The sequence below is a fragment of the Balaenoptera acutorostrata genome, chromosome 5 (genome assembly GCF_949987535.1).
Source record: "Balaenoptera acutorostrata chromosome 5, mBalAcu1.1, whole genome shotgun sequence".
Classification (NCBI taxonomy): domain Eukaryota; kingdom Metazoa; phylum Chordata; class Mammalia; order Artiodactyla; family Balaenopteridae; genus Balaenoptera; species Balaenoptera acutorostrata.
Genome location: NC_080068.1, coordinates 107,656,050 through 107,680,801, shown reverse-complemented (window position 1 = coordinate 107,680,801; position 24,752 = coordinate 107,656,050). Strand labels below are relative to the sequence as shown.

The 24,752-nt window shown below is 49.8% G+C and overlaps 1 protein-coding gene across 1 annotated transcript in view; it reads left to right on the top strand.

Annotated features, from left to right (window-relative positions):
• The window catches only part of C5H4orf50 (chromosome 5 C4orf50 homolog), a 48,821-nt gene extending 32,107 nt beyond the window's left edge, over positions 1-16,714 (top strand). The window contains exons 8-12 of the mRNA XM_057546319.1: positions 2,692-2,748; positions 5,379-5,561; positions 11,365-11,413; positions 13,388-13,509; positions 16,469-16,714. Coding sequence (XP_057402302.1) covers positions 2,692-2,748; positions 5,379-5,561; positions 11,365-11,413; positions 13,388-13,509; positions 16,469-16,714 — 657 coding nt within the window. The remainder of the gene's footprint in view (positions 1-2,691; positions 2,749-5,378; positions 5,562-11,364; positions 11,414-13,387; positions 13,510-16,468) is intronic.
• The last annotated feature ends 8,038 nt before the right edge of the window (positions 16,715-24,752 follow it).

Here is a 24,752-nt window from a genome sequence, read left to right as displayed (position 1 = left end):
ATAGTTATTTCCATTAATTTATATATCATTGTTTATATACAATAGTTCAGAGAACTGGGATTACTGGTTTAAGGAGAAGAAATAGTGTTCATTCTAAATACATATTACAAATTTGCTTTCCAAAGTATTGGCACCTACCTCCAAAGCCAAGGCAATTAATGAGGGTATATTTGTCACTGTGCCCTCAACCAGCGTAGGAGGTATGATGACTTTTTTGTCCTGTCTGTCACTGATCTGTGAAAAATAGAACTCCAGTTACACACGTTAGACCTTTTTACCCTACCCAATATATGTTTAAGTCTATTTTTTATTCTTTTCATTCTTTTTGTCTTTCTCTGCTTCAGTTTGGATATTTCTTTCTAATCCGTCTTCCAGTTATGTAATAATCTTCTTTTTTTTTTAAAGCTCATTCTTTTTTTAAAAAATAATTAATTAATTAATTAATTAATTATTTTTGGCTGTGTTGGGTCTTCGTTTCTGTGCGAGGGCTTCCTCTAGTTGTGGCGAGCAGGGGCCACTCTTCATCGCGGTGCGCAGGCCTCTCACTGTCGCAGCCTCTCTTGTTGCGGAGCACAGGCTCCAGACGCGCAGGCTCGGTAATTGTGGCTCACGGGCCTAGTCACTCCGCGGCATGTGGGATCTTCCCAGACCAGGGCTTGAACCCGTGTCCCCTGCATTGGCAGGCAGATTCTCAACCACTGCGCCACCAGGGAAGCCCACGTAATACTCTTTAGGTGAGTCGAATTTGCTCTTAAACTCATTATTTTAGTTCTTCATTTCAGGTATTGTATTTTGCAGTCTTAGAATTTCCATTTGACTAACTTTTTATAGCTTCCAGGTCTCTGATGAAATTGTTGTAATATAATTATTAAACGTTTTAATCAAAGTTATTTTCAGGTCTGCCTCTGATAGCTCCATTTTACATTCCCACTAACAATGGATGAAGGTCCCAACTTCTCTACATTCTCACCAACATTTGCTACTGTGTGTCTTTTTGTTGCTAACCATCCTAGTGGGTGTGAGTGGTTATCTCGCTGTGGTTTTGACTTGCATTTCCTTAATGGCTAATAGTGTTGAGCATCTTTTCATGTGTTTATTTGCAATTCATACATCTTTTTTGGAGAAATGTCTATTCAGATCCTTTGTCCACTTTGTAATTGGGTCGTTTCTTTTTTTGTTGTTGAGTTGTAAGAGTTTGCTATATATTGTAGATACAGTCCCTTATTAGCTATAGGATGTGCAAATTTTTCTCCCATTCTGTTGTCTTTTCACTTTCTTCTCGTCTGTTTTTTAATTGCAAATGCCCCAGTACACAGCTCACAGAAATATATTCATGCTATTTCTTACACTGAAGTAGAGAGAAGATTTCATCCAAGCCTGCAAATATTATCATGTGCCTTTCGAATAGAGGACAGTCTGCTTGGAGCTGGCATTTTACTCTTCAAATATATTCAGAAACGTGTGCCAAAATAGATATATAGAAATGTTCATTAAAGTCTTGTTTGTAAAGCAAAAAAAACCAGAAACAATATACATTTTCATAAACAAAGAATTGGTTAAATAAATTTTGTTTCAACCTCATGATCAAATAGTATGCAAGATTTTAAAAGAATGTGATCGGTTTGTATGTAATAACATGGAATTAATACCACGATTTTATATTAAATGACAAAAGCAAGCTGTAAAACATTTTGTATAGTATAGTTTCATGTGTGTATATATACACATATGAATTCTGATTATGGGTATGTAGGGTTGAAAATAGTATTAGAGGTCAGAAGAGGTCAAGGGAAGAGGAAGAAGTACTTTTATTTATCTAGCTTTCTTGTACTGACTACAGAGGGAATCAGAGAGTGAGTGAGAAGAATTCACAGAACACCTGTCTTATTGTAGCTTATTACTGTGTGCCTTGTGAATAGAAGACAGTCGGCTTGGAGCTGGCCTTTTACTCTTTAAATATATTCAGAAACGTGTGCCAAAATAGATGCATAGAAATGTTCATTTTGTGGAACAGGAATTTAGGCAGGACTCAGCTGGGCAATTCTGCTCTGCAAAGCATCAGTGGGGATCACTTGGTGGTATTCAGCTGGATGCTGGGCTAGGCTGGAAGGTCCAAGGTGGCTTCACACACGTGCCTGCCGCAGAGAGTAATAATGATTTATATTCATCGAATGTTGACCAGATGCCAGGCCTTGTCTAAGTACTTTACAGGAATCGATTCACAGAGTCCTTATCCAATCTTCACCCTTAGGTGGGCACTAATATTAACCCCACTTTACAGATGAGAACGCTGAGGCAGAGAAAGACTTGAGTTGCATAGGGTCACAGTTCTAGTGAGTGGCTGGACCGGGGTTAGGGTGTCTGGCTAGGAAACCTATAGGTTTAACACCACACCAAAGAACTCTGGCACCTCTGCATGGGGAATGGGGAAGGCTTCCTTCCTGAAGTAAGAGGCAACAGAACTGGCTCTGGCAACTGCAGTCTGGCAGAGCTCATTCTCCAGTGCTCAGAGCATCCGTCCTCCTCTGATCTGGTCGAGGAGCTGATGGGAAATGTCCCTGTTCCCACTGAGAACTCCTGTGGGGAAAGAGGGGGATAAGAGCCAACCTCTCTGAGCATGGCTCGCCTGTGGACGCACCGAGCTGTGTAATCCACGGCTCAACGTTATCAAAAATCTCGGTTCTCTTTCAGGTTGATGCACTTCAGAAAAAGCACCATGAAGCAAGTTTGGCTGTGACTCCTTTGAAGGTAATACATGTGTGAAATCAATATGAAATGTCCCTTTCAAAAGAAAAAAGAGCTTAGTATTTTTCCCGTTAGCAGGTAGTCCATCTCTATTGTATAAAAACACTGGAAAGAAGAAGGAAAGAGACCAATGGCACCCCAAGCCCCTATTTGAATCTAACATTTGCATGCATTTTCTTCCAGTATATTTTACATGTGTCTGAGATCCTACTATACCTGTATGTCTGTGTCCGGCTTTTTCCACTTGGGAGTATAACCCATATAGGGGCTGTCCTTCTCTTTACCAGCCTTTGAAGCTGCTGTTCATGCTGCAGTCTAAAGCAGGAGACACCGCAGTTCATAAAGCTGCCAGACCCTTTCGGGTGTTCAAATCCCTCTGTCCATTCTCCTTCCCTCTCTCCCTCCCTCCCTCTCTCTTTTGCCTTATTGCACATAAACACCATGATGCACATTTTTGATTAGAAAAGTTTTCCCCACGTATCTAGACATTTCTTGAGGACAGATTCCCAGAAATGGCATTACTGGCTCACAGGGTTTAACATGCTGATTGAAAGTGTAGTTCGGTTGAGGTGACACGTTTAATCTCAAATATGGCACCTGGATTTGGGCGGTGGACCTGGAGGGGCTGCTTTTTCTTTCTACTCTCTGGGCAGGGTGGACTTAGGAGGGGCTCTGGCTGGGAGTTAGAAGGACATGGTTGAGCCCCGGGACCGCACTGACTTGCCAAAGCCCACTCACTCTGAAATAACAGTAATTCCTGCTCGGCTGCTCTCACAGCTTCTTCTGACCCTCCGTGGATGGTGTCCATGGAGAAGTGGAGAGCAAAGTGTAAAGCTCTTGAAAATGGGAGGTTTTCTTGCTCCTTCGTTATTTTCATCATTTGCTATGTACCATTTACTTAAATGGGGACCGTAATCCCTTGTACACGACAAAGTGCTTTACAAACTCAAGATGGAAAGAGAAACAGCACCAGCACCACGTCATTCACACGAGGCAAGGTCTGAGCAGAAGAGGTCGGGCTGGACGGGAGGAGCCATAGCGATCTGGGTTCAAGATCCAGCCCCTCCTCAGGGCGTCATTCACCGCTGGAGGCTCAGTTTTCTCATCTGCAGATGGGAATCGTGATTCCTAACCTGGCGTGGGAGGTTTTGTAAGGATTCTAATGACGATGGCCACTCTCTGTTGAATGCTTGCCATGTGCCCGGTACTCCAGACATATTTTCTCAATAGCACAGTTTCTCAACATGTCAGGAACATGTCAGGAACATGAAGGCTATGCTATGGATAGGGAAACTGAGGCTCAGAGAGATGCAGTGCCTTGCCCATAGTCACACAGAGCTACTCAGTGGCAGAACCAAGATTTAACCCAGTTCTGTCTGATGCCAAAGGCTGCAACCTTCCCCTTGGCCTCGCTGTCTCTCCAAGAGCCCAGTGGAGTCATTGTCACCATCAACAATGGCCTCTTTCTTGGGAGAGCTGCGCATAGTAGGTGTTCAGCTGATGCTGGCTGAATGAGAAGGCCCCGATGTTTCAGGGATGTGATTCAGGCAGCCTGGGGCACCCCAGCGTCCAGGTCAGACCACCCTCCTGTGCTGCCTGCCTGCGGTACTGGGCACCCGGACATCACTTCCTAGAAACTGATGTGCAAAAGTCCCTGACCCTCTGGGATGGGCTTGGAAGGGAGTTCTGGCAGGAAGGGGTCATCACCTCCTCCGATGGAGCAGGAGATGGCAAGAGTCTATCAGCCCCTCCGGACATGCACAAATGTGGGAGGTCATTTCATGGTGGGAGGGTCACGAACTCGCATCACTCATGTAACAAATCTCTCCCATGGGCCATGCTGTGCCCAGCCACGGCGTAGGGACGGTGCCGGGGATCCAGGGGAGTGTCAGTCTTGACCTTGAGGATCCCCCAGGCTATGTGGGAGACAGACCCACAAATACAAAGATTAACTGCTGGGACAGAAGGAAGCCGGGAGCCTGGGCACAGAGAGACCCAAGTCCTGAGCATGAGGGAAGCCTGCCCGGGGAGACGATGCCCAGGCTGGCCTCTGCATGGATCTGCACAAGGCTTTTCTGGGCTTGGGGCACGAGCTACAAAGGAGTGATGAGGAAGTTCTGGGGTGCCGGGGTTGGGGAGTGGACCCGTGTGTGCGGAACAAGAGGAATGAGAAGGAGGGTGGTCGTGATCGGGCTGCAGAGGCACAGGGACAGGTCTGACCTGTTGTGCATGAGGGGCTGCCTGGGCTGGCCCCGTGTGCGTGCTTTGCCTGTACCATCTCCTTTGGTCCTGGTGCCCTGATGATGCCCAGGGTACAGATGAGCAAGTCGAGGGATAGAGAGGGGCTTGTCTCATAGCTAGCTGAAGTCCACGCTGCCTACCCGTCCAGAAGGCGTCCAGACAGCAGTGAGGAGCCCCTGGGTTGCTGGGCAGCAGTGCGGCCCCTTGTTTTCAAAGCTGGCTCTGGCTTCTGGGTGGAGGGAGGGATTGCAGGGAGGAGGCTGAGCTAAGGCAGGGCTGTGGGATGCAGAGCAGGGAGCCGATGCCCTGCCCCGCAGCTCAGTCATCCAGCCCCCCTGGGAGTCCTGCATGCGTGGACCCACCTGACTGTGTCTTCCCTCCCACCCTTTCAGGGTAAGCTGGCTTCCCTGGTCCAGAAGTGTCGGGAGAGGAACCACCTGATCACACACCTGCTCCAGGAGCTGCACAGACACGGGGTGGAGAACCACCAGCTCTCCGAGACGGCAAGCAACGTGGTGAATGACGGGGCGCTGGCTGAGTACGCGGCCACCTTCCTGGCTCCGGGGGTCCCACAGGTAGATTCCCACAGACAGCCCTGCCCTCTTCCTGTTGGGGCTGTGAGCTCAGCAGCCTACCCTCCACCTGCCTGACCTGCCCTGTCTCAGTTCAGCATCAAACAAGCACTGTGGCGTTTATTTCACTAGATGGGTCTTTCACGTGTGCCTCAAGACCTTAGTACTGCTTCCTCTGGCAGATTTTTTTGTCTGTCCTGTAGCCCCCACCATCCATCCTTCAGAGCACAGTTCAGGTGTGACCTTGCCCAGGAGTCTGCTCTAAATTCCGCGGACCACAGGATTAGCCACACGCCCCTCCGTCCTTCATTGCACACGGATATGACTGACATGGGACATTCGAGGGATTTGCCCCCTACTGTTAGGGGAGTTTTGTCAGCGTTTCTCTGTTGAAACCAGAGCTGCTTCATATCCATTTCTGTCTCCCTAGTGCCTGGCACAGAAAAGCTACTCAGGGAATATTTGTTGAATGAATGAAGTAATGAAGTAAATGAATGAGGATTTCCTCTCCTAATGGTCTACAGAAGAGGGAGGAAACAGAGGCTCAGAGAGGTTGGAAGTCTCTCTTGAGGTCACACAACTACCAGGTAGTGCAGATGGTGATGGATACCAGTTCTGACCCAGGTCTAGTAAAGATGCTCCCGGGTCTCCGCCTGGCTCTCAACAGTAGTACCTGGGTGTCTGTGTGCATGCAGCACCCTCGGGTGCTCAGCTGAGTCTGCCCATGCACACGCGCGTGCACACGCACATGCACACACACGCACACGCAAGCACGCACACATACCCAGGCACACAGCCCCATTCCTCGGGACCAGCCAGCTGCGCCCCCACCAGACTAGCTCAGCTCCTGATGATGCGAGGGTGAAATGCAGCTGCTGCTCTGCACGCAGCCAGCCCTGTTTTCCAGGGTCCCTCCTGGGCTCTGCCCTCAGGGGGGCCTGCTTTTGGCAGTGTAGCCCCAGGCCTGCGTCACCTTCCTCGGCCTTCCCAGCCCAGCCTCTGCAGGCCGACCCTCTCTGTCCCTTCCTTCCCCCACAGCCTTCAGGGTTTTAGGTGTCTTCTCGTCCAAATTGCCACACAGTGGACATGGACACCAGGAGGCCAAGGGGCCTGCTCAGGGCCATGGAGACTTGGCTCAGAGCCAGAATTTGAATCCAGAGCCCCAGACTCCTGGTCCAGTGCTCATCCCTTTGCCCGAGGGTTTCAAGCCTCTTCAGAGGCAGAATAAGGATGGAGAGAGAGGTCAGCATCTTGTCAAGGGACCGGGCACAGTCCCTGTGTGCAGAGTTCCAGGGAAGATATTGGATGCGGCAGGTGTCACCTGGGAGGGAGGCTGGCTGTGTGCTGAGAAGGCATCATTGCACTGAGGGCCCCACCCTCCAAGGGCTGCTCTCGGTCTGGCAGCCTCTGAAATTAGACCCGATTTGTTCACTGGGATTGAACAGGCTGACTTACATTGACCAAATTCAGAGACTGAGGTATAAACCTGAACACTAACTTAATAGTTTCCCATGAGAGAGATGAACTACGTGCAGGATGAAATATTGGATGGATGAAAAAATAATCAGCATATTCTCTCCCTATAGTGGAGTTATCTGGAAAGTCAAGTTCATTCATTCATTTTTTTCATTTGTAAGTCAATATATATTTATAGTCAGAAGGTCATTCAATGAGAACAGAGAGTGTTAATGGTGTCATCAGCCTGATGCGTTAGTTTCCTGTAAGGATGTGCTCCACATGACTCCCCTGGGGCCAGGGTGTCTCCCCACCCAGACCTTTTGAAAGGCTATGGCCAATCATAAGCTTCTACTTCCTCCTTTTAAGGTGACTTTGAATCGGCCGTGACCCATTTTGCATTATTTTGCAGTTCAGCTCACCAAGAACACTCCCATTTTCATGATCTGGGAGGCGGCTCACTGTTCCCTCCACAAACCACAAAAGCCTGGCTCTGCCATTTCATTCCACAAATATTTATTGAGCACCTATTGCCACAAGTCAGGCATAGTGCTTGGGGTTGGGGAGAAATGGTGAACCAAACAGGCCAAAACGTGCATGCAGTCAAAGAGAGAAATAATCATAAATTATAGCGAGCGTCAAGAAGGAAGGGCTTAGACAGAGACTGTGTGTGTGTCTTTGGAAAAGACCTTAATTGCTCTGAGCCTCAGTTTGCTCATCTGTAAAGTGGGAATATTATGACCTACTTGGCAGAATGGACATGAAGACAGTTGGAGATCATGAAGCACCTTGTGCAGGGATGTCCCACGAGTTAGGAACCTGGTCCTCGGGTGAGCAGTTGCCAAGGGGGCGGGTTCTGGCACCCAGGAGCCCTGGCTTCAAATCTTAGCTCTGCTGCTGTCTAGCTCTGTGGCCTTAGGAGGGGACACTGACATGTATCACTTACCCTGGGGACTTTATGTAACTGACTCAGGTAGTCCTTCCGTGGGGGAGGTGCTATTATTGTCCCCCTTTCCAGATGGGAAAACTGAGGCTCAAAGAGGTTACAAGTCGTGCCCAAAGACACACGTCTATAAGCAGCTTTCTATCTCAGCTTTTTGTGTGTTAAATCATTTGCCTGAGCAGAGCTGGGATTTGAACCTGGACGTGGGATTCTGTGCACTGCAGCTGCGACCCCTGTGCGAAGGGGGGTGTGTTGGGTGTCTTGCAGGGCTGTGGGGCATGTGGGCAGCAGCACGGGCTCTGGCACATACAGACTAGGCCTTCAGTGAGTCTGTCCCTCTTGTCGCTGGAAGGCCAATCCTCAGTGTGCAGATATAAGGCAGTGGGGAAAAAAACCCCTGTGATGTGTTTAAGAAGCAAAGAGGGCTCCAGGCTGTCTGGAGTGAGGGATCCCAAGTGGAGGAATTCCGAGAGTCTGGATGGGAGGTCACGGACACCTGACTGCCCGCAAGGGTGTTTGCATTAGGTTCTGCAGTGAATGGAGAGCTGCTGAAGGGGTGGAACAGGATCGATGTGCTTCGGGAAGAGGAACCCTGCAGGCCTGTGGGCTGGATGTCCACAGGTTGGCCTTGCACCCGCCCTGGTGGCCTTCCTCTAGCTCTGCTGGTTCGCTTCAGCTCAGGCATTGGTCCTGAAGCAGGAGGATTCCACGAGGCTAGCTTGGCCAGCTCTCCTACTGTCTTCCATCTGGGAACATGGGGTCTTGCCACCTCCCTGGCTTTAGCTGAGATGGGAGCACGGGAAGGGCGGGTTCCTTCCATTCTTGGACTCCTAAATGGAGACGGGGGGTTCTCAGTTCCACCCCATCCCCCAAACTGGCTTGACTGGGCAGGGCTCAGGGCACCTTCTCAGGGCCTCTTAAGTTCCTCCCCCCTCCCCAGTCCCAGGACACCTATTTTTTCTGGATCTCACCAGGACCTAGGCTATTGACATTCCCAAGCCAAGAATGAGACACCTTCTTTGTTGCTTGTACTCAGGTGTCATCACCTTCTTGGAGGCAGATGCCCGGGTGCCAAGGGGAAGTGGTTCAGGGGTACCCTCCTGTCCATGCTTGCAGGGTCCAGCCTGGGGTCAACTCAACAAATGGAAGGTCCATCAGAGACCTGGATGGGTTGGCCCTGCCTGACTCCCTGCGGTTCCTGGGACGTGAGGATTATTGCCCTCTCTTCAGACACGGAGTTTCACCTGGCAGATAAAGACACCCCAGATCCTGAAGAACTGCCACTCTGTGACAGTCCTCTGTGCCAAGCCACTCCGGTGCTTCACCTCCCAAAGCCGCCTGCTCTCTTAGGCCTTGGTAGCAAGGGGCGGGGGTTGCTGACCTCTTGTAGGGCTCTGTGAGGGTTGAACAAGATCCCACCTGAAATTCCCCTCACAGTGCTGTCACATAAAGACACTCACAGAGGATGTAGGGTCCCTTCAAGCAGAACCAAAGTACTGCTCCACTGGGGGAGGTCAGGGGATTGACGTACTAACACCTGAGGGTCATGGAGACCCCAGCCTCGGAGAGACACAAGCCACCTGGCAAGGAGGCTGCTAATTCCACTTCCTCCTGCCCTGATTTTTCCTCTTTCTTCCATGTACTGGAAACATCTTGCTCTCCTCTGGGCATTGGTCAATAAGATCTATATATGGGCCTTTGGAAATGGAATCTCATCTTGAAAGAAGCAGTGAGACTGAGAGTCCTAAACTCCCTTAATTCATTAAATCAACAACCCCGAGCCTGGGCCCCCAAGGATCCAGGCAATTATTTTCTCTTGATGTTCTACCTTTTATGAAGTTGAGAATATTCCCCCAAAAGCTTACCTGGGGAGAGGGGTCGGGGAGTGGAGTGTGTAGGGGGAGGCTTTATCTGTCTGCTACTGTATGTGGAGCATTTAGTAGACGTTCATTTTTTTTTTAATTAATTATGTATTTATTTATTATTTATGGCTGTGTTGGGTCTTCGTTTCTGTGCAAGGGCTTTCTCTAGTTGCGGCGAGCGGGGGCCACTCTTCATCGCGGTGCGCGGGCCTCTCACTATCGCGGCCTCTCTTCTTGCGGAGCACAGGCTCCAGACGTGCAGGCTCAGTAATTGTGGCTCACGGGCCTAGTTGCTCCGCGGCATGTGGGATCTTCCCAGACCAGGGCTCGAACCCGTGTCCCCTGCGTTGGCAGGCAGATTCTCAACCACTGCGCCACCAAGGAAGCCCTAGACGTTCATTCTTATTTCACTCTGACAAAACCCTGCAAGGACCATGTTAGTGGCTTCTCTCTGCAGATGGAGAGAACAAGGCTCAGAGAGTTCAGCTGACTTGGCCAAGACCATGGAGCCCGTAAGCAGCAGAGCCAGGATTCAACCTGCGGCTGCCTGGCTCCAAGCCTCTCCAGGCCTATGGGATAAACGAGGAGCAGGGGAAAGATCTATAGATCTCTGATCAGGTACTGAATATGCAGTGCCTCCAGAAGTAGTTTAGTGCCTGTGAGACTACTCTGTGGATACAAAAGTCAATGAAACCTCAGTTTCACTTTGAAGAAGTCTGTGTCTAGTAAGACTAGCTCCAAACCCAGGTGTGAACAAAAGCATTCACTTGAAACATAGCAATGAGCAGAGAGAAGGAGACTTATTTGGGAATATAATCCCTGGAGAAGGAAGCACACAAAATAGGCCTTGAAGGATTAAAAAAGAAGCGTTTTACTAGCTGGAAGGATGGTGTGAAGGCCCTCTAGGCTGAGAGACCTGCATGAGCAAAGGCACTGGGGTGTGAAGGGTCATGGTACTCGAAGACACACGGTTTTAGGGGATATAAGTGAAGTGCTCTCAGAGCAGAGTTACCATTGCCGCTTCACCTCTTCCTGTGTGCGTGTGGGGTCCAGGAGGACAACTAGCCCACCAGGGGGTGGTGCAGGGACTCAGGTCCAGCCCGACCTGGTTTCCTGGGTGACTGAGTCAGGAGTCCCAGGTGCAGCTCAGCAATCAGCTCTCACAAGGTGTCGAAGGGACTTCCACACAGAGACAGTATTTCTCCTGGAGACTCTGCCGTCCAGCTGCCCTCATTTCCCCCCTTTTAAGAGCTTTTAAAATGCAGTCATCAGTTTCCCTTTGGAGATTCAATTTGAGTAAAGGAAGTGGAAGCTTTTCCTCGCACCTGTATCCCTGGGAGCAAGTCCTGGACCCCTCTGAGGATCGTAGGCAGAGGAGGAGGGGAGGTCCTGCCTCTATGTTCGCACACACAGGGAGGAGTGGATCTGGCCAGAGAATGCACTTTCTGCAGCGGTGAGGGGGCTGGTTTTTCCAGTCGTAGTTGTCTGTAGAAGGCTTTTCCAGCTGTGTCATGAAGAATAACTGCTGAGATGTCTTTTCTTCCAGACAAGCCATCACCTGGACGTCGAGTCTGAGAAGACAGCAGTTGTAAGAGGTCAGTGTGATTTTCAGTTAGGAATAGTCTGCATGCTCAGACACAGTCCACACCGGCAGGACAATCTGACAGGTGGGCCAGGGTGGGGAAAAGCCCACGGTCAAGTGCAGACGACTAAAGGAAACCAGACCACACTATCTTGCACTCTCTTCCCTACTGACTCTCCCTTTTCATTTCACTACTTAAGGAGAACGCATTAGAAAACTACTGCCACTGCCAAAATGGCCAAATTCTGCAACCCTGTAGCTTCAGTCCTGGAAATTTATCCTAAGTAAATAATTCTATATGTGGAAAAGCTCAATGGACAGGCATATTCATGCCAAGGTATTGATAACAGTGAAAAACTGTGGGGAAAAACTCCAGTATTGTTAATTAACCCATATTCACTGAGTACGAAGTACTAGTCACTAAAATGATGCTGATAAGTACCAATGTGATAGCATGGGAATTAGGATATCCTACTAAATTAAAAAAGGATAGAAAATGGAATGTATCGGAGGACTACAATGATACAACTGTACGTGAACATCTGTGAATGATTGGCAACTTAGGCTAGAAGATAAACTAAAATACCAACAGTGGTTACTTAGATGGTAACATGGGTGGGGTTTTGTTGTTCTATTATTCTTATTGTTAGAAAGAAAATTAAGATGCTATCTGGCCAGAGAGAACTTCCCTGGGCCTTGTTTTACGAGTGCAGTGTAGTAGCAGCACTGGGGGAGGGGTGTTCCTAAGGGTTTGTTTAGGGTTACTTTGTTTTCAGCTGCTCAATATAAAAGTGAAGAAAGTATGGATAGAGTTACCTTTAGGCAACTGAGCTGCTCTTGATAACTGCTCGCTTAGCGATTCTTATTACTAGATTTTGTTCTTACAGCTGTGTGATCTTGGATGAGTTAATTAACCTCTCTGAGCCCCAGACTCTTATCTTTAAAAGGAGGACAACATGATCTTTTTCGGAAGTGTTAGTGCCTGACACATTGCAGGGCGCCAACAAACAAGAAGAGGTACCTGGCTTCTGTTTTTAGCTGGTCAGGATGGGCCTGCCCTTCTGTACCTTTGTCTTCTATCCCTGCAGCCTGAGTTGGCATCTGTTTTCACAGTTGGAGGCGCATAAATTCTAGCTGGTCCTGCTTCTGCCACTAGTTTATGCAAGTGTCATCCCTTCTCTGGGCTCAGGTTCCTCACCTTTAAAAGAAGGAAATGTACTAGATTAATTTAGTTACTTATTCATTCAGCATATCTAGAAAGCTGCCATGTGCCAGATCCCTGATAGGTGTTGTAGGGCTTACAAAAATGAGTCAGCTTCCGAGGTGGTGGTCCTTGCGCTAAAGGAGCTTACAGCCTGGTAGTGGACAGTGAAGCAGGCAGGCAATTTTCTAGGATATCCCAAGACCATGGCAGTACCATCAGAGGGCTGTGAATGTGGCACTCAGAGTTCAAATGCACCCAAGAGGGCCTCTGTTGTGGGGTGAAGGGATCTGGGAATGAAAGACAGTGAAAAGGCTCAGAGACTTGTTGATTTTTTTTTTTTAAGGTTATTTTATGACATATAGGGTTTTTTAAAATTTATTCATTTATTTATTCATTTTTGGCTGCATTGGGTCTTTGTTGCTGTGCGCGGGCTTTCTCTAGTTGCGGTGAGCAGGGGCTACTCTTTGTTGCGGTGCTCAGGCTTCTCGTTGTGGTGGCTTCTCTTTGTTGCAGAGCACAGGCTCTAGGCACGCAGGCTTCAGTAGTTGTGGAACGCGGGCTCAGTAGTTGTGGCTTGCAGGCTCTAGAGCACAGGCTCAGTAGTTGTGGTGCATGGGCTTAGTTGCTCCGGGGCATGTGGGATCTTCCCGGACCAGTGCATGAACCCGCGTCCCCTGCATTGGCAGGCAGATTCTTAATCACTGCGCCACCAGGGAAGTCCGACTTGTTGATTTTTAGAATAGACTTCTGAACTGAGGCTTGACTGAGAACATTCTCTTCTAGCTCAGAAATACCTCCTGAATCCCGAAATGAACAGTGTCCTCCAAAGACCTTTGCATTCAGAGTCCTGGCCTATTCCAGAGGCTGAGTGGCCAGCACAGACAGCTCAACTGGATTCTTTGAAGGTGAGAGGACATCAGTCACTTAATTTCTCAAATAAACGTTTTTATTGAAAGTATAACACACATACAGAAAAGGGTACAACTCAGAAATGTACAGCTCAGTGAATTGTCATGGAGCGGTATGTGCCCATAAAGCCATTACCAGGTCCAGAACTAGAAAGTGACCACAAAGCACCCCTCTGTTTTCCCCTTCTAGTCTCTTTTTCTTATCTGTTTTTAAATTTTGTGTATTGGGTCATATCATGTGTTCTGTGTCTTGTTATTTTTCACTGAGTGCCAGACATCATGTGTGAAAATGTGAAGATGTAATTTGATAGTGTCTTCATCCAGACAGGACTTCCTTTGTTCCGCACATCAGAACTGATTCAGAGATAATTTTAGTACTTATGAGATCTGTTTTATTTCTTGCTCACTCTTACTCTTAGGGCATAACCTTTCATGGTTCCAAGCAAAAACCTGTAATGTTTATCAGTGTCCTTCCCCAGCTGCTTCCCACTCCATGAGGCTGTCAAAATCTCTGCTTAGCTTTCTACCTCTCAGCCACCACAATCACACACAGGCTTCACCTTCACTTGGAGGGAAATACAGCCTTCAATGTGGGCCAACTACTCTTGGCTTCTGTCCTATCTTGAATTTTAGTCCCACATATCCTCACAGTCTTTGTAGCTCTCAGATGGTTTCAAATAGATCTTTTGCTATATTTTGTCCAGCTTTCCTAGATGCTCTTACTGGAGGTTTGGTCCAAAATGTCCTAATCAGTCAGAGCCAGAGAAGCACTCTGTTTTCCCAGAGAAAACCTATTTTACTTATGATATTTGGAGTCTGACAGGCCTGAGTTCAAATCTCAGCTGTAATTCAGTGTGATGTTGGGTGGATTACTTACTTTGTCTGTGCTTAAATCTCCTCATCTGTAAAATGGGGATAATGCTGCCTACTGCTGATATGAGGATAAAATCAGATAAGCAGAGTTGAATATGTCTCAGGAAAATAAGAGATGCTCCAAAAAAAAAAAAAAAAGCAGCCATTACTTAGGAGGAAACTGATCTTATTCTTGGCATTTTATTTCAACTTATTATTATTGTTTTTCTTCTTCCTTTTATTCCTATGGCTTCTCTCTTGCCTTCATGCTTATATTAATTTTTTTAATCTAACAAATGGAGCTAATATTTACCTCTTGGGGTCTTTGGGACAATTCAATGAAATCATGCACATAACATAATTACTGTACTGCCTGGCACAGGAGGTGTTCAATAAATTGTTATTGATTGACCTTAAACTTTTTTTTTCTAACTGGTGACTTTCATTTCAAATTACTTATCTGCAGGCTTATTATCTAGTAATGAGAACTTCTTTCCAGCTTTGATCTTTTTCTAGGAAAATTACATCTGACTTTTGATCTTTGACCTACCTTATTACAAGCAGGTAGAAGGCATGTTAGGCAAAGGGAATGACACCTGCAAAGACAGAGGGGTGAATGCTCCTGAAGCATTGGGGGATTGGTAAGCAATTAAACGAGGCTGCAGCATAAAGGAAAGAGGAGTCTAGGAGATCATAATGATGATGTTGATAAGAAAAACAATGAGAAAGAAAACCCCCGCTTCCATTTCTTGAATGCTTACTATGTGCAATGCATCAGCTTTTCCAGTACTCACTATGGGCCCACAAAATAGATCTTGACATTCACTCCACTTCACCTGTGAGAAAAGGTGAGGCACAGAGAGGGTAAATAGCCAGCCCCAGGTCACACAGCTAAAGAGCTGAGGTTCCAACACAGGCAGTCTGGCTCTAGAGCTGATGCTCTGGTCATTATGTGTCCAGATTGTGCTGGGCCTTCACTGGGGGGATGAGAGTTGTCTTTCCTGCCCCCCTTGAGGTTACAATCTGGAGTTCAATGTGAGAAAAAAACCCTCCAATGTCTGCACTCAGTGATACTGGCCAGAACCTGATAGCAAAGCTTTTGAGGAAATAGTTGGAGCATAAATTGAATGAATGGATGAACCCAAGTGCATCTTAATACTCTTATGGTTCCAAGTTTCTCAAGTGTTCCTCAACCTTCTTCAGAGTTCTCACCACACTGTAGAATGCTGCTGGATAAAAACTCCTCCTTTATTGGACATAATTTCAAGGCCACAGGATACTTTTGTTTCTTTATAGCGAGGTGACAGAATAGTCAATGTAAATGTCTTTGTTCGAGTGCTTTACACAGTACCTGGTCCACAGGAGGCCTTGTTGGGTGGATTTGGATGAAGAGTGAGGTGGTGGGAGGCGGCTGTTGGGCTCTTTCTCTAGAAGGTCATGCAGGCACCTCGTCCTTATCCCCAGCATTGCATTTTGCCCACAGCCTTGGTTCTGTTCAGTTGTAACAGGCATTGAGGAGCGGAGCTCTCTGCCCTAGGAAAAACAGATTGCAGGCTGTCTCTCTGGGCCGGCTTTTTGTAAGAGCTTCCCATGGTGAAAATGAACTCTAAACGACACCAGGGCATTAGTGACCTAGAAGGAAAACGAGGTCATTTTTGAAAGGCAGTAACTAAATTTGTCATATGTCACAATTATTTTATGGTTGAGCTTAGAGGGAAAAAAAAACCAAAAACAGGGGAGTAGGAGGTTGGCATCCAGTGGACATTGCTTTCCTTTTAATGGAAAGGTCATCATCTCTTGTCACCGTGAGCAACAAAATTTACAGAGGACATGACTCTATGGAGATATTGTCAGTGATCGTCTTGTCAGGCCTTTAAATGACCTGGGGTTCGAGCCTTCCCCACCCCAATCTCCACTGCCTCGTCTATAACTCAGTGCCGATGGCGTGTGCCTCACTGACATGTAATAGCAGCTGCCTGGCACAGAAAGTGCTCAATAAATGTTCGGTATTGTTGCCATCTCTTCCTTGGATAAAATGTGGGACCAAAGGGGCTTTTATGGACGTGTAGAAGCAGAGACCATTTCGTTGTGCTCTTGCCTCCAGCTTCCCTGGCCCTCGGGGCCGACGCCCGACCCTGGAATGTGCCAGGCTTCCATCGCTGTGGAACCAGGGCTCCCTGTGCAACGTCTGCAAGAAAAAGGTGGAATGTCCTGTCCTGGCCTCCAAGCTGAGCACCTCCTGCCATCCCCCGAGCTCCTGAGCCCCGCAAGGATCCTGGCTTTGCACCAAGAGCTTCGACAAAGCATCTGCAGCACTTCCCAGGTCAATAAATCACCGTTGGAGTTATAAATGGAATAGGACCACTCACTCTCTGGGGCCATTTCCTAGACTCCGTAAATATTTGATGCAGAACTTTCAGAGAGCGTTTTAAGAAATTGGTGCCCTCAAAACCCTCATTCAGTGGCAAGTGGCTTTGCCTGTGGCTTGGGGATCTGTGTTGATTGTCAGAGCTCAAGAGAAATACTGGACTTGTGAATTCTTAGGAGTCCAGCTTTGCAACTATCCAGGCAGCAAAGGCAATATTTTCTGTTCCAAAACCTACCGAGTGACCAGCCCAGTGGCTCTCCACTGGGTATGATCCCCCCATCCCGCAGGGCAAAATCTGACACTGTCTGGAGAAATTTTTTGTTGTCACAGCTGGGAAGCTGCCACTGGCATCTAGTGGGTAGAGGCCAAGGATGCTGCTAAACGCCTACAGTGCACAGGACAGCCTTCTAGAACAAAGAATTGTCCAGCCCAAATGTCAGCAGTGCCGGGGTTGGGAGACCCTGGCCTGATCTAATAGCTCCTAACATTGTCAGCTGCAGAGAACTGTTTTGTTATTTTCCTGCCTGGGGCCCTTCCCCATGTTTTAAAAGATTTTTGTCTACCAAAGGAGACACTTAATTTAAGTAATTATCTCTCTCACATTTTAAAACGTTAAAACCAATCAGAACTTTCTGATAAGTCCATTCATTCAACAGGCATTTGTGGACATCTAATATACACCAGGCAATATGATATGAGGGAGAAAGAGGTGAGTCCACGTTGGCCCCTGCCCCAGGGGCTCACAGGGCAACAGAGGCACACGTGTAAACAACTCACCGTGCAGTCACGGTTAAGTGTGCCGTGAGATGTGAGACAAAGGGCTTTGAAGCCAGTTCTGCCTGGCTTTGGGGAATGGGAGGTCATTCCAGAAGGAATGGCTGAGCAGAGCCCATAGACCCAACGAGGTAAGGTGTTCAGTACATGGGTGAGGTGGGGAAGGAGGGAACAGCATGGGCAAAGGCTCTGAGGAGGAAACTGGACTTCGGTGTGCCACCAGAGGGGGAATGTGCACAGTAGCCCTTTGCCAAGCCGGGTGCAAAGAGTCACTGCCTCATCCCTATCCAGCACCGCTTACTTCCTCTGGGAACAGGACCCTGCCCTGACCCAGGTGTGGGACCCAGAGGCAGAAGAAGAGTCAAGGGGGCTTGGGCCACAGGTACCCAGACCCTGTCCCCGGGCTCACCGATCAGAGACATCATCTCTCTCCTTAGCAGGGGCTGGTGAGGGGCTTGTCATATAAGGACAAGGAAGGACCAGGACAAGAAACCGAGGGCTCCCGGGGCAGTAGGCAAAGCATATTGATTTTATTTTCATGTATTTTAGCTTTTTATGTGGAAATGAAAAGTGCAAAGAGTTCCCACACGCCCTCACCCAGCTTCCCCTGACGTTAGCACCTTACGTACCTAACCGTAGCCCAAGGATAGAAATGAATGGATTTATTTTGAGGAGAACTGGGGGGCCATCAAGGCGTAAGAAAAGCACATCCATGAGCGAGCATCAGCTCATCAAGCTGCTACCGTCTTCATTAGCCCCCGGGACTGTCCTGGGTCATCACGTCCAACCACAGTTCCTTGGATTGGGTTACCAATGGATCCACCCATTCATGTGTTCGTTAAGCATTTAATTGAACTGCCATGTGAGCTCTGGAACCTCGGGTAGGTGCTGGGAAACAAGAATACAGAAGATGCCCATCTCCATCCTCCAGAACCTCCTGTAAGCCCTGTGGCCCCGTCACACCCCCAGGAGTCCCCAGATTGGAAACCACTGCTGTCATCACTTTCACGGTTTGAATCAGCACAGCCACCCCATAACTGCCAACTGTGCGGCGTCCTGCAGAGCTGGTTTGCGCTCACCTCTTCTGCCCTCTCCTCCCTTTTTTCTGGGACGATGCCATGAGCTTTGAGCACTGGGAGTACGCTGAAGACAGGCTATGAACCGGCTGATGTCGGGGTGAGCAGCCAGCCAAGCCACAGGGCCGAGCCTGCCGGATGCAGTCAAGACCATTTCTGGTCCCCAGATACTCCCACCAGGTTCAGACATCGGTGTTCTGTCACCTGAGTGCTCCCTCCCGCCTCTGCTCACATGCTGGGCTTCAGCAGAAAGGCCACCGGGGAAAATCCATTAAAGAAGCCACGGCAGTCTTTGCAGCGTAGCCTGATGATTCCACAATAAATCATGTTCTGAAACCAGGAGCCGCTTATTATTAACCTGAGCCGTGAATCCGCCTGGGGCTGGCACTTTGGATTTCCTCAAGCTGGGTCACTGCTTTGTGCTGTGATTCCTCCTGGTGACACGTTTGCAATGGTGGATGGTAGACTGCGGCATTTGCCTTGCCTCGACCGTAGACTCCCGTCCTTGGAAGGGGCCCCGTGTTCCCCTGCTGCCCCCTTGGTGGGCCTGATGGGGCCAGGGCCCAGCCTGGTCAGATGCTCCCAGGCGAGGGACAGGACCTGCTCGGGCGACCGAGTGGGGACAGGCAGGAACCCAGCCCGCAGGAGCTGGCTCGGGCTCCCCTCCCACCACGAGTGACCCAAGGCCTCTGGAGACCAGCCAGATGGACCAGCCCAGCTGCCTCTGCAGAAAACAATTTGTCACACGGGGCTGTCAGCAAGCAGCAGTGGACGCCTTCTTGGGGGTGCCTGGCCGAGCTACGCAGAGCAGGAGCCCTGAACACAGTGAGGTAAATGCACACCCCGCCCCCGCTGCTGCGAACCACCTGGGCTTTTAGGCAAATCGGATGAGAGGGTTGGCTTGGCCCCTGGCCAAGCGGTTCAAGTGCTCAGTGCAGCCTCTCCCTGCACCTGATTCACTGCCATTCACTGCCATGCCCTTCCGGGAGGCATTTTGCTCCTACAGCAAAGCGGTCTGTTCAGCAAATATTTCCCTGAGAACCTGCCGGGGCAGATGAGGCACTGGGGGGCTGGGTCTCAGGGGTCTCACTCCAGGTCCCCATCCTCCAGGCTCCTGCGGGGACAGATGTGCAGATAGCCGGAGACTGAGTGGCATAAGCAGGGTGCAGCAGGGAGAATGCAGGGTCCAGGGGCACAAAGCAGTGGCTGACCAGCAAGGGAGGGGTCAGGGAGGGGTCAGTGGTGACTGAGGTGGGCCCCGCAGATGATCAGGGCTCAGCCAGTGAAAGAGTCCTTGCGGGCGGGGGCAAACACACAGGCAAAGGCTTGGGGTGGTGTCGGGGGTAGGAAACCAGAGGTGGTTGGATATACATGTGCTTCTATAATCCCCCAGTGGAAGGTGCTGCTTTTTTTTGCAATCCCACTGTGACTTTCCTGTTTGATTTTACATGCGTCTTTAGTATAGGGAAGACATTTTCATGCTTCAAAATTCAGAAGGCACAGAAATCTATATGGTGCAAGTCTCCTTCCCACCCCTGTTCCCGGTTCCCCTCCCCAGAGGCAAACATGACCCCAGTTTCTTATGACTCCTTCCAGAGATACCCTGTATATTCTAAGCAGTCACACACACACACACACACACACACACACACACCCGTTTTACCTCGATGCCTGTGCTCTGGTTTTTTCAGTTCATTTATCTCGGTGATCATTCCCCATCAGAACATAAGTTTTGTTCATTCAGTTTTTAAACACTTGCACTGTTTTCCATTGTGTGGATTTTACTAGCTCCCTTTCAATGGACATTCGCATTGTATCTGATGTTTTGCTGTTAAAACCGGTGCTGTCATGAAGATGCTTGTACATCCATCCCTTCACTCACGTGTGAATTCATCTGAGGGCAGATTCCTAGAAGAGGAATTTCTGGGTCAGAGCAGAGAAGCCTTTGTCGCTTTGAGAGCCCTGTCCACACCCACTCCCCGCCCCACTGTGAGACGGTACAGTTTTCGCTCCCCCTCATGAGGCTTGGGGGTCCCCGCCATCATGCACCCTAGGATGTGCTGATTCAATTCAGCATTTACTTTTTGAGCCTCAACCATGGACCAGCGTGGTTTGAGGCGGTGAACTAGACAGATGGGGCCCTGCCCTCAGGAGGAGGGGATACATCAGACTGGGGAGACGGCTCAGTGAACAGGACCCCAGTGAGGGACCGTCCGTGTTTCCCTCCTGCAGGCACTGGCCGCCCGGACAGGAGGCTGATGCGTGGGCATGAGTGACCTCAGTGCAGGGAAGCTGGGGTCTGGCCGCCAGGGATGGACAGCTGATAAGGCCCTGAGGAATTTGGAGGCCAAGGGGGAGCAGAGAAGGTGGAGTCTGGGCTGAGCCATGATGGGCGATATTGTCCTGAGAGCAGAAGTGGTGGCCTGGGTGGAGGCCAGTCAGGAAGGGACCTAGGGCTTCTGAGCTACGCTTATGCCAGACACTGTGCTCAGCGGTGGACACTCCAGCCCGGGCTTCCCCCAGACGTAGAAGCCCGGCTAGGGCAGAGGAAGCCGGAGGAGGGCTGGCAGGGGCCAGGGCAGAGGAGGCATGGGCGGACGGTCCCACGTGGCAGTTGGTACCCAGGCCGGCTCTCCCGAGCAGGTGGATGGGGTGTGGGCCCTGAACACAGAGTCCTGCCTTCACATGCCAGCCCCACCATGCTCCACCTGCGGGCCTTGAGCCAAGACCCCTGAAGGCTTGGTTTCCTCCTGAGAAAATGGAAATAACATCATCATAACCTCGTCTTACCTCACTGGCATCTCACAGGAGATGCCCCATGACCAGCGCCTCACCCATGGCCCTCCTAGCCCAGGTGCGCATCCCTCCTTCTTTCCCTCTAATGCTGGGAGGCAGGTGGCCCAGGAGCTGAGCACACATGCCCTGCCTGGGTTTGAGCTCTGGCTCCTCTCCTCACCTCTCCTCTCTGTGCCTCAGTTTTTTAATCTGTACAATGGGGGTGCCTACAGCCTAGGGTGGTTTGTGAGGGGTGAGTGAGTAAAAGCACTAAAAAGAGGCCCTGGGAGGTGATGAGAGCTATGGGAATGCTGCCATTGTTTCCTCTTGATGCATGTGATGTTAAAAAGCAGAATGAGAAGATGAAGAATCGGTGAAGTCCAGGGTGTAAGGAGAGGGCGCGGATCACTGGTGGTACAGATGAGACAGAGCTTAGGACTGAAAAGCCTCCCTGAGGAGGCAGGTGTAAAGAGATTGGGGGAAGTGATGGTGCTGTGTCGGGTCTGTGGGTGATGATGCAGCCAAGCTCATCCAGGGCTGTAAGGAGCCGGCCGAGAGCTTTTCAACACTTAACAGTCACAGGAGCTCAATCCCTGTGCGGCTTTGCGCTGACCCTCCCCCCACCGGCTCAAACCGCTGCAGTTCCCTCCAGGGTCTTTGGTCCTCTTCCTTGGTCTGCCTCTTCCCGGAAAGCCTTCCCACGGATTCAAGGGTGTCTTTGTCCAGGGCTTCAGGAGGTGGTCTGGGCTGGTGTCTCCCATTTCCTAAAAGCCCCTGTTCAACATCCATGAGGAGGCTCGTTTCCACTGCTTGAGCCAGGCCTTCTCACTTCATTTGACCCTTGTTAAAATGAACAAACCTAACATAGGTGGTAGAGTATAAGCTGTGCAGCTGCTCTAACATCCAGCTCTGCCACCATCAGCTGTGTGACCTTGAGCAAGCTGCTTACCCTCTCTGTGCCTCAGTTTCCTCCCCTGGAAAAACGATGCAAATAACAGACCCACCTCCCAAAGTGTATCTCAGAAGGATTAAGTAGAGGCTAAATGCCTGCCTCTTGGCCATTTGCGGTGTTGATGTTATCTTCAAGTACAACTTGCCACCATGCCTTCAAGTAGAAAGCCAGCATCCCCTGCCATCCAGAAAAAGCATTTTCAAAAACACAGAAATTACTGTTAGGCATGGAAAATAATTTCCTGAGCTGCTTCCTCCTCCCTTTGAGTCCAAATCTACAGGATGCAGCCCAGCCCCAGGCACTGGCCTTCAGCCCCTCAGGGATCTGACCGACAAACCCCTTCAGCTTCATCCCCCCCACCCCTGCTCTAGCCACAGGGTGACCAAGCACGGCCACAGGGCCCGGCCTCTTCTGTCCCCTCTGCCTGGCCTGTCGACCTTGAGAGCAGTTACAGGGTGCAACAAAACAGGCTGTGGCCTCAGATCCTGCCTGCCATTTCCTTTCTGTATGACACCAGACGCCCTCTGGGCCTCGGTGTTCTCATCTGTAAAATGGGGACACTTGACCTCATATCTTAGGAAGACAATTCAGTGAGGCATAAAGCACGGAGCCTGGCTCACTGTGCAAGCTATTATTATTGTTGTTGTTGCTGTTACATTCACCACCTGCTAAAGTCAGGGCTCAGCATGTCTTCCCATTTCCGGAGTTGTATAAAATATAGTGCCCCCACTGGCCAAATAACAGCCATCATTGCCTCAGGCGTTGGGCATGCATGGCTTTATCACAGTGTGCCTCTGAAATTCCTCACTGACTAGCCTGTGAGGGATGGGGGTTTATCCCCATTTTGCAGCTGAGAAAACTGAGGCTCACAGATGCCCAGACTGATAGAGCCAGGATTTGAGGCCCAGTCTGTCTGGCTCTGACTCTGAAATCAATTTTTCCTCCATTGGAGCCAAATCCCAGTACCTGACACACAGGTCCTCACACCTGTACCCATGTAATCCACCCCCCAGGCATGCTATATATGTCCCTACCTACTTCCAAGAAGGAGTTAAAGAGACTTAAAATAAAAGACATGGATACAATAAAAAGAATCTGTATTACAGAGAGTGAAAACTTAGGGTCAGATAATAACTGATGGTAGGAGAGAATAATTATACCCGGCACTAAGGCTATGGGCAGCTATGACAGTTGAATGGAAAAATGAGGTCTGAGCTTCCTGGTAGTCAAGGCAAAAGGGGGAATAACATGGGTTTGACGGCACTGAATTGCCAATAAAAGGAAGCAGCTCTGGAGAACTTTTCCTCCAGCTCTGAGCTCTGAGGGGAATCATCCTGAGGGTTTCTATACAGTGAATGGGGGATAAATGGTGACTTGTGTCCCTGGTAGCACAGCTCCCCAACCTTGGGAGAGGGAAGGAATATGTGATAGAAGCTGCTTCCTGCCTCTGCCTGTGCCAGGGCTCCACACCTGCCTTCATGGGGTTCTCACAGCCCCTTGGGCTCAGCATCATCACTTGTCCTTTACAGACGAGAACGCATGGAGAGGCCTCGACTCCCACGTAAGTTTTCTTGGTTTGTGAGGGACAGAAATCTCAGAACCAGCGCAGGCCTGCCGTGCTCCTAAGCTCTTTCCCCTCTGCTGCACTGCCCAGCTCAGGGAGGCCCTGCCGCTTGGATTATTGCCCAGAGCTAATCCCCCCCCCCATTACTCCTCCCAAGCCCTTCCCCTTCCCCTTCCTGCTCTCCCCTCCCACACCCCTCCCCCATCCCTCTGCCTGCCTCCCCAACGCACATCAATTCTCCCCTTTGCTATAAATCTCAGCCAAATGCTCCCCCACGCCCTCCAGGGCTCAGCTCCAAGACTAGCGGCTCTGTCTGCTGGCAGCTGAGAGCAATTTAGCGACGGGAAGCAGGTGTGAGGCTGGAGGGGGGCGGGGCTGGGTCTCACTGCCTCCAGCTGCTGTTGCTTCCGCCATCCCCATCCCCATCCCTAGGACTGGGACACCCTGGTGTTTGCCTCACACCGGACCAGACCCCAGAGTCAATATCCTCCACCACACACACAGGGGGAAGACTGCAGACAGAAGCTGATGGGTTAAGTCCCAGTGGCCTCAATAGACAACTCCCTATTGTTACTGACGGTTTATTCACCAGACACAGGTCAACACTGAGGGCCTGCTGTGCCCTGGTGCTGCCCTGGGTGCGATCAGCAGAGCAGGTTCCGAGCACACCTGCTGAGGGTGTGCGTGCGGCAGTCGGGTCCACGGTCAGGCAGCAGGAGCCAAACAGCCAGCCTCCTCACTCTTCCAGGGCTGCTGGTCTGCTTGTTCACTTTGTGTACTGAACAAAGTGTATGGTCCAGAGGCAAAAGGGGGTTAAATCCCCCAGCTCTGTCCTTGCCAGGAGACCGTGCCTGGCTGGAGGAAGTGGTGCCTTTTACA